This window comes from Melospiza georgiana, chromosome 5 (genome assembly GCF_028018845.1).
Source record: "Melospiza georgiana isolate bMelGeo1 chromosome 5, bMelGeo1.pri, whole genome shotgun sequence".
Lineage (NCBI taxonomy): Eukaryota > Metazoa > Chordata > Aves > Passeriformes > Passerellidae > Melospiza > Melospiza georgiana.
The window spans coordinates 60731154-60746502 of NC_080434.1; the positions used below are offsets into that span (position 1 = coordinate 60731154).

The 15349-nt window shown below is 36.1% G+C and overlaps 1 protein-coding gene across 4 annotated transcripts in view; it reads right to left on the reverse strand.

Annotated features, from left to right (window-relative positions):
• Positions 1–15349, reverse strand: part of FAM184B (family with sequence similarity 184 member B) — a 37234-nt gene that overhangs the window by 21069 nt on the left and 816 nt on the right. For all 4 annotated transcript variants that reach the window (XM_058024345.1, XM_058024344.1, XM_058024343.1 and 1 more), the window contains exon 2: positions 2593–3336. In XM_058024345.1, the coding sequence (XP_057880328.1) occupies positions 2593–3336 (744 nt within the window). The remainder of the gene's footprint in view (positions 1–2592; positions 3337–15349) is intronic.

Genomic DNA, 15349 nt, shown 5'->3' on the forward strand with positions numbered 1-15349 from the left:
TAATAATGAAAGCTTATGCCAAAAGCTAATGAAAATTAATTAAGGTTTTTTCAGTTGCTGAAATACAAAAGTTTGTAACATAATCCATATACAGATGCCTAAACTCAGAAAAAATTGTGCCCTACTTTGCTGGGACTTCTTGTCCCCAGACTTTGCTGGGAGCTGTCTTTCCATTATTAATGGAAAAAAATTGAATCATACTGAATGTGCTATTTCTGAAGGTTCTAGTTGCAGTTTCAGATGTCTAGCATAATACTGCAATACTCACTCAGATAAAACTGCCATTTTTTCCTATATGAATGTCAAGTAAAACCTCAGGGTTAAAACTAACTTGTATTTAACACTGTCTGTAGCTCAAAACTTCAAGGTAAGCTTGTTACTTTTACCTCTGGCATATATGCCAGAATTCTTCCAAAACTAGACTGAACAGATCAGACTTAATGATTTGCCAACCTTTGCATTCTCCCTTCTACAGCAGTAATAATAAATGTGTACTAATGCAATGCCTTGCATCTAAAGGTCTCAAACCTCTTGGCATACTCTAAGGAGAAAACAGGAAAATTCATCTTATTGAATCAACTGTCCTTTCACCTTTCAAGCCTTATAATAGCTTTTCCTGCTAGTATTTACTAATGCACAAAGGTATTTCTGATTAGAGTGATGTTTCTATTTCCCTGCCTGCCATCGTCCATAGGAGTCTGAAAAACTGTATTTAATGGTGGCATAAAAAATAGTCAATTTAGAAAGGAGAAACTTTACAATTTTTTGTTCAAACTGTGAAAGAAACAGAAAACAACATCATGTCTAACTCTTTCCCTCCTTCCAGTTATCCTAGTCTGAGAGTATCTTTTCAAAGATTCAAGGCAACATGCACCAGTGGTATGTAAATCAGCCTCATTTCACAGATTTAGAGGATTTGAAATGTACGAGTTGAGCATATGTCCTTCAGAAAATATTTCAGTTTTATCCAGCTGAAACTGAATTTAGAAAATAAATTGCTAACGACACCACATTGTTACTTCCACTTCCTATCATATTTTACATTATTTGTTCTTGAATTACTGCATTACTTATACAATAAATCAGAAGAGTCAACCACGTGCATAAATTTTCATGTGTTTATTCTTAATTTTCCCTGAATGTCACCACAGTATCCACAGACAAAAAATCAAAATCTTCCTTTCTCTCTTCCCCTCTAATGCTTCTAATTTCTAAATAACCCAGGATACTTTTTAGTATTGAAACAGATATTAAAGATTGACTCAATTTAAAAAAGGGCTTATCTGCATCTTTGTATCCTCTATCTTTTCTGTAAAAGATAGAGGTTGTTCTGCTACAGATCTACACACTGAGACAATGAAATCTGAATGATGCTGGGGAAGGTGTGTTAAATTCATCCTCTGATCTTGTAGGGAGTGTATTGAAGGCTGAACTCCCTGTAAGAACATCCTAAAAGAAGTAGCTCAGAACTCTACATTGTCAGCAAAACAATAGTGGCAAGCAAGATGTGAGGGCAGATGGTGGAAAGAGTGAAGAGCTGCCTTGGAAGAACACAGCTGACTGGGCTGACCCTGCTCCCTGCAGAATTCTGGGGCTCTCTTCCTCTAAAGGAAGAAAATCTTCTTTCCCATTAGGGAACTATTTTTGTTATTTTGTAATACTTCAAATCTAGACCTTCAAGCTGTTTTCTTACCTAATATACAAGATTTCTATCATAGGGCTGGGGGCATGTCTGGTAGGTGAGTTTATCTGATGTAAAGGATCAAAATAATCAGAAGGAAGTTGAACTGATGAGAGCATGGCTGGGTGCTTCAATTTCAGCATGGACCATCAGCATCTCTCCTGCACTCTGCCCTTATGTACCAAAAGCAGCTGTTTGGCAGATTTCCCATGACATGCCAACCTCTGAAACTGCATCTGACACATGATGCAACCAGGAAGGGTCTGCTGAGCTGTGCTGCAAATGTGTGAGATACACAGCAGTGAGCAGGCAAAATGCAAGGTGAGAACCAATGGCCAAAGTCTCATGGCTCAGCACATAAAACTTCACAAGTGTAAAGGACACTTCATTAATGGCACTTGATACAAGCCACTGCTGCAAGAGTCATACAAAAAACTTGATTCCTAAACTGCCAGCTCAGGTCTCATATCTAACCCTCTTTGTATCCATGCACGGAGATATTGGCAACCTGTCTTAGTTTGGAAAGGACACAACCAGAAGGGAAAAGGAGAATGTACTCTCTCAACAAACACACATAGGTAGCAGGAGTGCCTGCTTGCTGCTCTTGTCACATTTCTGGGCAGAAAAAGTAAAACTCTCTTCAGCCAACAGATAAATTTGACTTCATTCCTCTCTCAAGGAATACAAATTATAGTGTTCAAAGTGTTCTCCTAATGAGTTACTAATCATCTTAACTCTTTCTTTAAAGCTGCTAGCATTATATCACTCCTATTTCCATTCTAAGCTGTTAAAACTGCTTTACTACTTAAAAAGCATTTGAATCAACATGATCATTAAAAGACCATCCTCTCCCAAATTTTAAAGGATTGATAATTTTCACTTTCTCAGGCAGAGATAGGGAGTAACTCTACCTGTATTCGCTCCTTCAGCTTCTGGGAATGCTTCTTCTTTTCATTTATCTTCTGGCTTTTCTCCTCTAGGTCTGCTTCCAGCTTCTTTACCTGCTGCAGCAAAAAGCCTTTCTCAGTCTCTGAGCTCTTCTTTTGCTCTGTTTCTCCTTGTTGACAGTTTGTTTCTATCACAGATTGCTGCATGGCTATTTTCAAAGTCTCTTTTTCCATCTCACAAGGGGCTTGCAGTTTTCTTGTTTTCTGAATATATTCTTCAGTTGTTTTCTGGTTCTCGCTCTTCAGGTTTTCAATCTCATTCATTGCAGTGTGCCTTTTCATACTACATTTTTCATCTAAATTTACTTTTTTATCTAGATTTTCTCCTCTAAATGCTTTACAGTCATTTAGCAGTCCTTCAGACTCCTGATTTAAATGTGAAAGTTTGTTTTCAAAGCCTGCAGTGGTGTCTGCTGCTGTCTGTGCTTGTTTCTCTTCTGTTCTTGACTCCTTCTCTTCTGCTTGTCTTTTACACAATATTAACTCTGCTAAGGCTTCTTCCTTCAATCTCTTGTGGTGTGCTACTGCAATTTCAAGGGCCTGAATATGCTTTCTCAGTAACTGTTCTTCTTCAGCTTTGCTTTTACACTGGAGAATTGTTTCTCTTGTCTCAGCAAGAATGTTCTGAATTTCTTCTTCATGAGCCTCCCTCAAAGCCTGTATACTGTCCTCATGTTCATCATTCTTAGTGTTCAGAGCATATATCACCTATTGAACAAGAAAAACAGAAAAGTAAAGTATCTTGTCAGCAATAACCTTTAATCCAGTACCTCTATTTATCAAGGTGTTAAACACTAAAAGTGAATTACTGCTACAGATTAATATTTTTCTGGTGGTGCTGGCTCTTTGTGTTGTTTAGGGGGTGTTTTCTCACTAGGAACAGAAGGGACAATTATCAACTGAAAAACCTTATAAAAAAGGTGACAAAGTATTTTTTTACCTTTTTGACAGAAATTTCGTTTTTATTTTATTTTTTGTCAGAAATTTCTCTTTTATTCTAGGCAAGTTGTCACTTCACATCGCTAGTTTGATCTCTAATACAAAGAAGGAAGTTGGGTTCCTTCTCTAGCTAACTGACTCCTTATTTGAAGTCCAGTCCATCTGCCCTTCAGTGCAGCAGGAGTACTAAAGGCCACATTGCCTTTAGCATGACCAGTAGTGGCAAATCTGAACAGTGAAACCTGAGCTCCTGACATGCTGTTCATGTGGACCAAAATCACTTATTGATGTAAATGAAAGTATGAAAAGCAGATTAAATTTTCCACTCCTCTCAAAACACCATGGAAGATGCACTTCTGGAATCACATTCCTGACAAGTCAGTTTGGTCAGCATTTCAGGGTAGGTATTGCAGGGTAGGTAACTCCAAGCATCTTTGGACTTAATTCTGAGAAGTGTTCAGGCAACGTTTCAGGGTCTTTTCCCCCCATAATTTCAGTAACAGCTATAAATCTCAAAACTGCTTTTAGCAGATTCAAGCAAATCTCTAATAACGATAAGCAATTTTTCCAAAAAACTGATTTAAACCCTTTAATGCTTTATTTCTTTTATAAAATGCAGAATAAGAATTCTCATGACTGTAAGACCATATTACCCTAAGCAGGCTTCATCTGTTACTATAACATACACCAGCTATCTCTCACAGAAGCTGTTGTACAAGCACTCTACTGCTGCTTCAAAAAGAAAACACTTTTAGAAGCCCACAGTAGCCTGAAAGGAAGAGTAAATGCCCAACTTAAATTCACAGCTACATACTGCATAAATTTACAGCTATAACTGCACAACAAAATAGCTGCCTTGAAAAGACACGTGCTTGTCTTTTCAGACCTCCACTAGGACATGTGGGAGCTAATCCAGTTTCTACTAGATAAAGTTATCTAACTTAAGGAGAACAACACATTATGTAGGAAGGCTTTTGACTTGCTTGGTTGGTTGGTTAGGGTTTTTTAGGGATAAATTACTGCTCTAAAAAAAAATAGGTTTGGAATTTGTATACAAGTTTTGACAGATATTTTCAGTCTGGCCTGAGCCCACAGAAGTTAATGAAAAGATTCTTAGACAATGTTTGAGAAAATCATAGCCTTAAGTAAGTAGATAAATAAATACAAAAACAATGAGACAATTAATTCTTTAATTATGCTAGAGTTGTGGCCCTATAATTTTCAAGCCTTTACCAGGGCAAGTCTCAATTTAGAGTTCAGAAGTGTCTTGACCAGAATAAATGTCACAAGCCTGTAATTGTTATGTAAGTCCAAATTCTGAAGATGTCTTCAGAATTATTGAATTTGCTTATCTATGTCCAACCATTTTTTGTGCTATCTGTATATGAATAACACTTTGCATTTCAGTCAACCATAAATTAAAGCAAATTCACAAATAAATCTTGTGTATAGTCAGCTTCCTCCCTGGCAGTAATGAATTAGGTACAGAAGCCTTTAAAAGTCACAATTGGAAAACACAATCTGAATATATTTCTTGATAAATATTTGACAAAACAGAATAACAGCATCTTATTTCAGAAGAACACCAGACAAGAAGTTATTGTCTACATTTAGATAAGTATATTTTGGGGCCTAAGATTACAAGTCATTAATTCCTCTCAGTTATTTTTAAGCATTTCCCTTTGATATGGAAAGAGTTACAGTATACTGAGGAGATTTCTTCATCTCACTAGCTAAAATCATCTATGAACAGTTCTTATCCATTCAGGAGACAGACATAAAAACTCCAAGAAGATTATTCTTGCCCACATTTTCCACACTGAATGACCAGTAATTAGGTTGGGTAACTCTTCAGTTAACTAGGTCAGATGCTGATGATCACATTTCTGTATTTCATTCCACCACTAAAACGGAAATGAACATCCAACCTTTGTGACTAAAACATTCACTCAATGATAAAGTTATCTAGTAAGTCACCATGGCCTGTCTCATGCTATGTTGTGTTCAGGATTCCTCTAAAATCTGACTTAATCACACAGATTTCCCAAATTCCACTAAGCATTCGACTACCACCAGTACCTTAGGTGAGTTATCTAAAACCATGGAAGAACCTGGCCTCCCTGCCCCATCTATGAATCCTACACTTCTGTTCAATACTGGCTAGAACCACAGTGAAGCATTTTGATTTCCATGCCCTTAAATTTAATCTTCAAGCTTGAGTGCTGAAATTGACTCCTCCATATCTTAACCTTCTTAAAAGATTTAATTTTGAGACGGCTGCTGCTCTCTACTTTATGAAATTTAAACCCTTCCCTTTCACTCCCTACTGAATATAGCTCCTATATTCCTATTCCAGATACCTCATTTTGAAGACTGGAGTTATATGAGATGAATCCGGTGCTTTATGTGCTGAAAGGAAAAATACTGAAAAATTATTTCAGACCTGTACATTGTGAGTGCACACTAATGTGGTATAAATCCCTTAACAGCTGTGTTGATAAACAGCTTTTAAAATGCAGCTCTAAAACTGATCATTTGACAGTACATGCAGAACAGCTTTCAAGTGAAAAGAGCACATCACTGCTCTGGGAGGCACTACCATAATACCAATGGCTTCTGCCTCCTCACAGCTCTCCAAAACCAAACAGACTGGGAAACACTGTACTGAATTTATAGCACCTGGGTGTTGTATGGCAGGTTGGTAAAACAATTATTACACATATACACTTGAATATTAACAGTGCAGTGTGAATCCATCTTATTTGCCCTATTTTATCCTCCAAATGCTGTAAATCTAAATAGCATTTCCTTTCTCATTTTTCTTATGGTGATATAAAATAACAAACAAACAAAACGAAACAAAACAAATTGAAAAAGAAAACTTTCAACTGCACCTTAACAGTGAAGGCAGAGTTAAAGCATTCAAACCAAAAATTAACAGTAGTGTTAAATACTATTCTTAGAGGAACCTGACTGTCATAATGAAAAAAATGGTTCTAGCAGGTTGCTTTTCTAGCTGAATAAGACAATTTGGTATGGTAGGTGGAGTGATGATATTAAGATGAATCTAAGAAAAGCAAAAGATCATAAATATTCTTCCTTCAGGCCCAAGCTACTAGACACAAAACCTCCCTGACAAAAAAAAAAAAAAAAAAAAAAAAAAAAAAAAGAAGAAAAGTTAAAAGCAAAAAAGGAAAAAAAAGAAAAAAAAAACACCAAAAAATCCCAAAAGAATGAGAAGAGGCCCTGGATGAAGGTGTCAAACAGGGTACTCCCAGCATCACTCTACACAAAGCAGGGAAGGAGACAAACTTCTATTTCTAAGGAAGAAGTTTGCTAGAGGCTCACTGATGCCAGGTCACTCCATGCATCACCTCATTTTCACTTTGAATTCATCCTGTCTACTTGCTGAGCAGGGCAGTGTGAGGTACTGATAAACACATCAGCCTTAAATGGTCTCTTTAAAAGCAAAGGACAGAGACATTATCAAAAATAACTTCAGTTATTTAAACAAATGGCTTCTTTATCCCTTAGCCTCCATTGTCACCAACTCCACAGGTTTTCTAGAAAATAAACCCACCTCCCACAATTCATTAATTAACATTCTAATCAGTCTATCATGTTCTAACACTAAAGAATAATGTCTTTTAATTAAGGTACAGGCCTAGGCTATGATTACCTACAATGCTGATCCTATTTTACATCTGTGCTGATTTCATACATAGGTGGTAAATGATAAATGATACTGTTCTAAGGCATGACCTGGGACCTAAAGAATGAAGTCTCAGCTCTCTCCTTGCATTCTTAGTAGTTCCCTGGAAGCACAGGAATAATTCCATGCATCCAAATACTTGCACCACATGTTCATAACATAAACACATATGTAGTGTTGTGTAGAATGAGAGAAGCTTTAAACAAATTGTCACTCCAAACATCTCAAAAAGGTGCATGGCTTGTATCCTACACCAGAATGAATCCTAACTACGATAATAAAAAAGGATTTTGCTCCAGAAGGTTTCCTTTTATTTCAGGGTGAATCTCTAGCCTTTCATCCATGATAATAAAGCCCTTGAGACCCTGGAAGAGTCTCCTTGTGCTGCAGAACCCTGGAAGAGGTGGTGCAGCACAAGGGCAGCCAATGGCTCTGTATGAAATCCACCTGTGTTTACAAGATCTGATGTCTCTGGGGCAGAAGCTCATGGTGCAATGTCTCACCCTCCTGGAACTGTCTCAGGCTTGCCTTATCTAGAGATTCACAGTAAAAGAGGGCAAGTTGATCTTACATTCTTCAAATTTGAATATATCATCCATTTTCCTACACATACCATGTGTTACAATCAGTCCAAAAATACAATGAAATACTAAAATGTATCAAGAAAGCATAAGCATAAAATGTCTACAGGTTTCCAATATATTTTGGCACACTTTTGACTCTTTCTGCTATCCCCTTTGTTTCCTCCTCCCTTTAGTTTAGTTTATTTGGTCCCATCTTTTACCTTTTTTTTTTTTTTTTCTGCTTGGTGTAGTGCAATACTGAACATAGAAAATGGTACTTTAGTGGTTTATGTATTGCACCTAATCTCTCAAGTGTGATCTAACACAAAATGAGCTCTGGCCTAAATTTTACTAAAGAGGCATCCAGTTTTCCCTCATTTGTATTTTACAGCTTCTAATAAGCCACAAGAACAACTGCCAGGCAATTTAAGAATTAGGAAGGTAAAACTATATTGGAAGAATATTTCCACAAGCAGAGCAGGTGCTAAAAAAAGACATTAATAATTTCAGCACAGAAAAAAATATGCTGTAGAACCACAAAAGTTAATTGGGAGTCCAGGAAGAGTCTTGACTGCAGTAACTGTCATAAGATTAATCTGTGTTGTATAAACCCCAGAAATGTCTCCAGAATGACTGAATTTGTTTGCCTATGTCTAACCACTCTGTCAGATGTATAATGTGCAAGAAGTAGAGGATCAGTCTGACAAATTTATGTCCTCTGTCCATTGTTGTCACTGTAAATTAGGTGGATTTTTAATACACAACTGAAGTAATCAATTCTGTATCAATTCAAGAATTAAAAAAAGACCTTATTTGCATGAAATTCACTGATAATTTAGCACTGGTTTTTGTTACATGTCAAGCTCTTCTAGGATTTAAACCTATCTAAAACTCATAGAAGTTTGATCTCAATTATGCTTCAAAAATATGAGCTAATGCATTTCATCAAACAGATTTAAACACAGTGCTGATAGAATTCATTTGTCAGACTAACACTGTATTTTGTGAAATGTTTCATTCCATCCCAGACTTTTAAAGAACTTCAAAGAGTCTAAATTGCAGACACCTGTTCAGTGCTTTCAAGAGTTTTGTTTGGCTGTTTTTTTTTAATTATTCTAGACATTTACCTGAAATTTTATGCCTCCAAAATACCTTCTGATTTGCCAATTACAATAAAGCAACATTGTTCAATTTTACAGTAAGTACAGTACTCAAAGAGAGTTGTCAACTAAGCTCTCACTTGATTCCCATTTTTCAAAGTATTTACTTTAAATATAGTATGATTTGAAAGTCTTGCAAATGTAAGTTGCAGAACTGTTGATTTAATTACAGCTCGAAGTGGAAGAGTTTTTCCCAAACAAATACATGGTTTTGTAGAAAAAAATATTATAATTCATTTAAAACACAATATTTATTGCAAGTTTTTGCCCTTTATGTAGATCTATGAGAAGCATAGATAAAATGAGTCCTGTTTCTTCCTAATCCAAACTAAAGCATTATACAGATTGGACCAAATTCTTACTCTCCTGTAGTTTGCATTCTCAGAGAGGATTTTTTAAAATTTAAAAGATTTCTTTACACATTCTAGATACTTTGCTAGTTAAGAAAAAAAACCATCAGAACCCTCAGGTACCTATGAATTTATAATACCAGTTTTTGCTGTTACAGGCACCAAAATTTAAATTCTTGCTGCTGTAAGCAAATTCAACTAAAAGATCACAGAGATTCAAGAAGTGATTGTAAAATGTATTGAATAAAAATCCAGTTACAGCAAGGAAGTATTAAAATACTCTGCCAGTCTGGAAAATCTCACAGATCAATGAAGGCAATGAAACTTTTGACAAGAACACCAGATGCATGTCATATTCCTGTAACTCTCTGGGCACAATCAGAATCAGGCTATTGTCCCAGACAGACCTCAGCATAGTGTTTTTTAAAAGATATTTTTCTTTCAGTTTCTGTCCTCATTTTCAAAGCAGCATCATTAGACCCCAAGTCAAAATAGTGTTATGAAGGGCTACATAATAACACACATCATAATACTACACCATCACTGATGTACCAGGACATTTTTACACAAACATCTGTAACAGTAAAATGGAGATAGATTGAATACAGCCATTACATTCCCATTTCAGGAAGATACTCTTATTAAGCATATGCTGGACACATTCTGGGATTGCACCAATGATCATAAAACCAAGAAAGCTTAACCAACCTTTTTCATCAGAAAAAGTGGAAGCAGTCTGCAAAGAGTGTAGCAGCAATGCTTTTTTGCATTGGTAAGTCCTGTAGTCTACAGAAAATTCATTATTTTTATTAAATACTAAGGCATATCAGTATCTTAGTAAAAATATTTCAACATTGTAAAATATGTAAAAGTATTAGCTATAGTTCTTAACAGCCTTGTTGTTAAATTCTAGTAGTTCTCTCTTGCTGAATGAAAAAAAGTAAAATAATCAACTGCATGCTCATATTTACATTTAAAGGCAGCACTTCTATAACCCTCTAAGAGAGTTATATAGTTTCAACCAGTCAGTGCTACAGCTACTGTGCTGTAGCTTCCAAAGATAATTAAAACAAAAGACTTTGCTGGTAGTAACCTGTTATAAGTTAAAACTGTGTTTAAGTGCCTAAAAACCAAGTCAGACAAAGTTCTGAATGACAACCACATTAAAAAAATATCATCTTCCTTCAGAAGATTTTCACCCAGTTCATTAACTTAAGGGAAAAAATCCCTATTTGAAAGCAGTCAGTTTGTAGTTTCTTTTTGAAATAAAGGTAATATTTCCTCAGTAACAGAGTTGTGTCTGTTCTGCTGTCTCCAAGCTTTGAAAGACAAATGAATACACATGAAGTAAAATGCCAAGTTTGAGCCAGCACAGAGAAGTTTGAGTGATTGTGCCCACTGGGGGTTTGGATAAATTAACTCAGACTTGGTACTGCTCTAAATACATTCACAGATTTCCTTCCAGCTTTAAGCACAAGCCAAAAAAAAAAAAAAAAACATCCAAAACTCATATGTCTATCAGCTTCTACTTAAAAACACAGGTTAAGTAGTTTTCAGAACCAGACTAAAGACAATCTGGTAAAACAGTGAGACACTTAACATGTTTAAAATATGATTGTAGAGGTGGCAACAGAGGGAGTTCTACCTCAGTGTTACAGCTGTTTTAATAAAACATAGAAAATCTTTTAACTAATGAGGATGTGATTGCTGAGGGGGTGGGGCAAGAAGAACATGATACTTTATGGAAAAAAAGGTATTTTATATACAATATTCAACGGTGGAGTGTTCAATAGCCCAAAATACACAGCTCAAAATATTTACATGAGAATGTCTTCAACTGACTTGGCACTGACTTCTAATTTGGGTATAATTGTCACAATTGTATCACATTGCATGTACAGGGTGGTTAAAAGAAATATTAGGAGAGAGGCACTATTATAGTGTCACTGAAAAAGGGACTTTTAAATATTACCATAAAAAAAAAAGACAGAACATGAAAAAGAAAAAGCTATAAGCTTGCAACTTTCCTTTGTGCAATTAATGTATCATTAGATATTTTATTCCCTATTGTCTGTAATTTGCATATTAATAATATCCAAAACATGTTGTATAAAAACATTAACCAGTATTCATTGATAAAGAGACTTGAATTCATTATGTACTCTCCATTATAAAGAGAAAAAGTCAAGGGGGAAAAGTCAAGGAGGAAGACAAAACTTGGAGGGGAAGATATGAGGGACATGGCATGGATACTTAAAAAAAAAAACAAACTCTTGAGTTGTCAGTTAATAAGACCATCAGATTTTCTGCAAACTTGATATAATTAATGCCAAATTTCTAAGGTATGGAAGTAATTCCATACATAGATGTCATTCTTATCCCTTGAATTAATTTAAACAATTTCTAGCTATCCAAATAAGATACTAGGTTTTTCCTAATGGAAGTATGGGTTTAATACTGCTTTTGACTAGCTGATCAACACAATTTTATTTCATTGCACATGCATTTAATAATACAGTTCCTTTTTGGGGAGGAACTTTCTGTAAGGAGAAACATAGTAATGACAAGTTAAGAAACCAGCCTGCACATTCTTATCAGCTCATAAGCAAAAATAATAGTAGCTTTGGCAGCAAATTGTACAAAAAATTAATGAAAACAAATACATCAGAGAGTACTTAGGAATAGGGATGGCTGATTTCATTGGTCTTCTTGGCACATAATTTAAGCAGTTTTATAAATAGATTCTCTCTATTTGTCTACATGGAAATAATTTTTTATATTACTTGCCCAAAGGAAAAATACTGTTACTCCAAAAGCATGATCCTAGTTTTTATTCTATTCTATTTTCCTTCATTTTTGTAGAATATTGAATACATCCCAGGAGAGTTGAGATCAAAAAGCCTCAAGCACACAGGAGAGCTCTGGTAGCATAATAACTAACTGCACAGCAGCTGAACCTCTGCAAGCACTGGTTACTGAGAACAGCAAACAAGGTCAGTAAACTTAAACTATGTGAAAAAGGCCACATTTTTCAATAGGAATATGAGTAGACCACAGAAGTGGGTAGCTCTTTTAGAGTTACCCAGCTCTTAGGTGCTTCCAGAATAAACCATTAAAATTTGATCATATTTCACGTCTGAAACCAAGAAATGTTTGATAGCTTTATGGCAAATAAAGCAGGAAAGGTTAAAAGATCTAATATATAGCTCTGCTACAAGACACTGCAGTGGTGTACACAGTTTATGCCCTCACACACGTGCCAGGTCACTTGTTAATTCTTCAGTAAATTTCTACCCACAAGAGTGAAGCCAACAGAACTAAATATGAGCATATTAGTGCAGCAGTCAGCCATCCCTCCCTTAATCAATGAAGGAAAGAGGGTTTTGCTTTTCTAGCTGATTTTCCACTGAAGCTTATTAAATAATGGTCATATTTTCTACCTTGCTGACTGAGCTGAGGGGCTGAACCTCCTAGTGACTGCTGGTGAAAGGCAGTCAGAACATGTAACACTTTGAACTGCTCCACACAGAGTCATTAAGGAACATCTGCCTACGTTGCTGCTTCTGGAAGAGGAACACACTTGCTTCCCTTTGACATTTCTTTCCCCTAAAGGGAAAAAAGGGTTTGCAAGCGTATTTTACCAGCAATTAACTTTTCCTTGCATCAGCACTCTCTTCCTCTGTTACAACTCACAGTATCCATACATACACAAACTTTTTGCCAGGCTACTTGACTTTATTTTTTAGTAACAATCTACTTGACCAGTAATACTGCAATTTAAAATGTGTTTCTTACAACAAGGCTCCCAGATTTGCAATGGACAGTCAGATGAACCCTGAGGGAAAAAAAGTACTTGAGAATAATTGTTTTCTCTTGTTAAAAAATACCCCTCCATTGGTATCCAGGAATTTGTTTCTAAGAAGGAAACAGAACTATTTTGTGGCTTAGGTAGCTCTCTGATCACCAGGTAATGTCACCTTTCTAGGTATTGATATTGGGCTTGGTTTCAGAACTGCAGTCCAGAACAGGAGGTTTGGTTTGAGCAGAGGTTTGCAAAGGAGCCTGAATAGCATGGATATCTGCAGTGTAGCTAGTTCCTGTCAGCCCTGTCCAAACTGCCTCTGTTAATGAAAGCTGATCCTCAACACTCTTCTGCAAGAGCTCATTTGAATTTCTCATCCTATTTCAATTAAAAAGGACGATGCTGAGAAACCATAAGCACATGAAAATCCCATAATAGCCAGTAGATGTTACAAATCCATAACTTGAGCCAGCAGGGAGTGACACCCCAAGTCTTACAAAAGTCACCATGCATCTTAAACTCCACATCATTGCTAACCAGAAGTACAATGAACTGGAAAGCCTGAAACAGCATGCCATGAGTCCAATGGCTGACAGAGCACTTTGAACATCACTATTGGTATTACTTAATAACTACTACAAAGCCATGCATTCTGCTACAATCAAATACAATGTATATACACCCATTTCAAGAGCAGGGAGCTACAAAAAACGTGGTCTGTGGCTCAAAGCAAGCAAAATATTGCTAAAGGTTTGTATTTTTTGTGGCTACAGCCAAAAATGTGCAGTACAAAAAAAATGCATGACTGAAGTGATGACAACTTGCTATATTCTACCTCTACAAAACCAGAAATAGCAGAGCAGTAGAATGGGAGCAGCTCTGACTCTCTGCCCAAATTACCTGTTGGGATTCCCTGGATCCCTGTGTTCCCCTAACCAACACTTTAAGGCATAATCAGCACTACAGGCAAGGACATAAACTCATCACCTCACCCAGTTTGGTTCCTGTTGACACCTTTATGTACTTTGCCTTTGAGAGTATGAGGAGGTCCCTAGTAACTATGTAACAAAGAGAAAGGAAGTCAAGATATAGATCTTATGCCTAATTTACATATTTTGCATTCATCTCACCTGGCACAACACTGAGTAGATGAATAATGAGATCATTATCTCCTCATCAGTGAAAATCTACAGTCACTGAGACAGGAAGTTGCAGCTGTGCAGCAACACACAGCAGTATTGCATATGGGTTGGAAACAAAAAGGAAAGCACTATGGGTCATTTTAATTTAGAAGGGATTTTATTATAATCATTCAGACTGTAATATAACCAAGAAAACAGTGCTTTAAATGGGAACTCTCAAAATTCCTAGGCCAAAAATTGCTATAACAAATTTCCCATATAGCCACTTTTCAGTTGATCTGGTGTCAAATTTTGCTTCTTACATGCCCACTGTTGGTACTGCATTAGTCTACACAGAATTCAGAAGGGAAAGCATGTAATTTAAATTCCAGTTGTGTCATGAATTCTCTGTAAGTGTAGCGTTATTGCAGAGAACATTGCTTCTTAAAAGCCACATTCCAAACCAGAATTATTTGCTTTCCAGAAGTATTTTTTGAGCTTCAGGTATAAATTATCTTTATTTCAGATAACTAAAAAGCATCCAGAGGGGAAATTCTATCAAAACTAAAGAAATCAACCCCTACACACTTTAAAAGTAGAAATTTAACAAAAGACATCTGAAAAAATTACTGCAATAAAATTATGCAATGTGTGGGCAAAAGTAAGGATTATATTGTGCACAAATTCTATTAAAACATACAATCAAAGAATCTGTTAAGTAAGTATTGGTATAGCACAGAAGGTATCATATAGGAAGTATATGTCATTAGAGGTAGCTCTTGTTTATGCATCGATGCACATGATGTACATTATCCTGTACAGTTATCATGAGAATGATAGCACTGTAACTAGTAAGCCATTCTAACCTGAGCATCTAAATGACTTATTCTTTTACCTGTATTTTCAACGTTTTTTTTTATTGCTAATAAGTTTCTATCAATTGCAGCGAGGTTACAGACCATGTAAAAGCTGCATTAGTAAACAAGGGTAGTAAATAGGTTTTCCTCACTGACAAAGACGCAGCATAAGAATAGGTTAATAGATAACTGCCATTTCCTACATACTTTCTCTTAC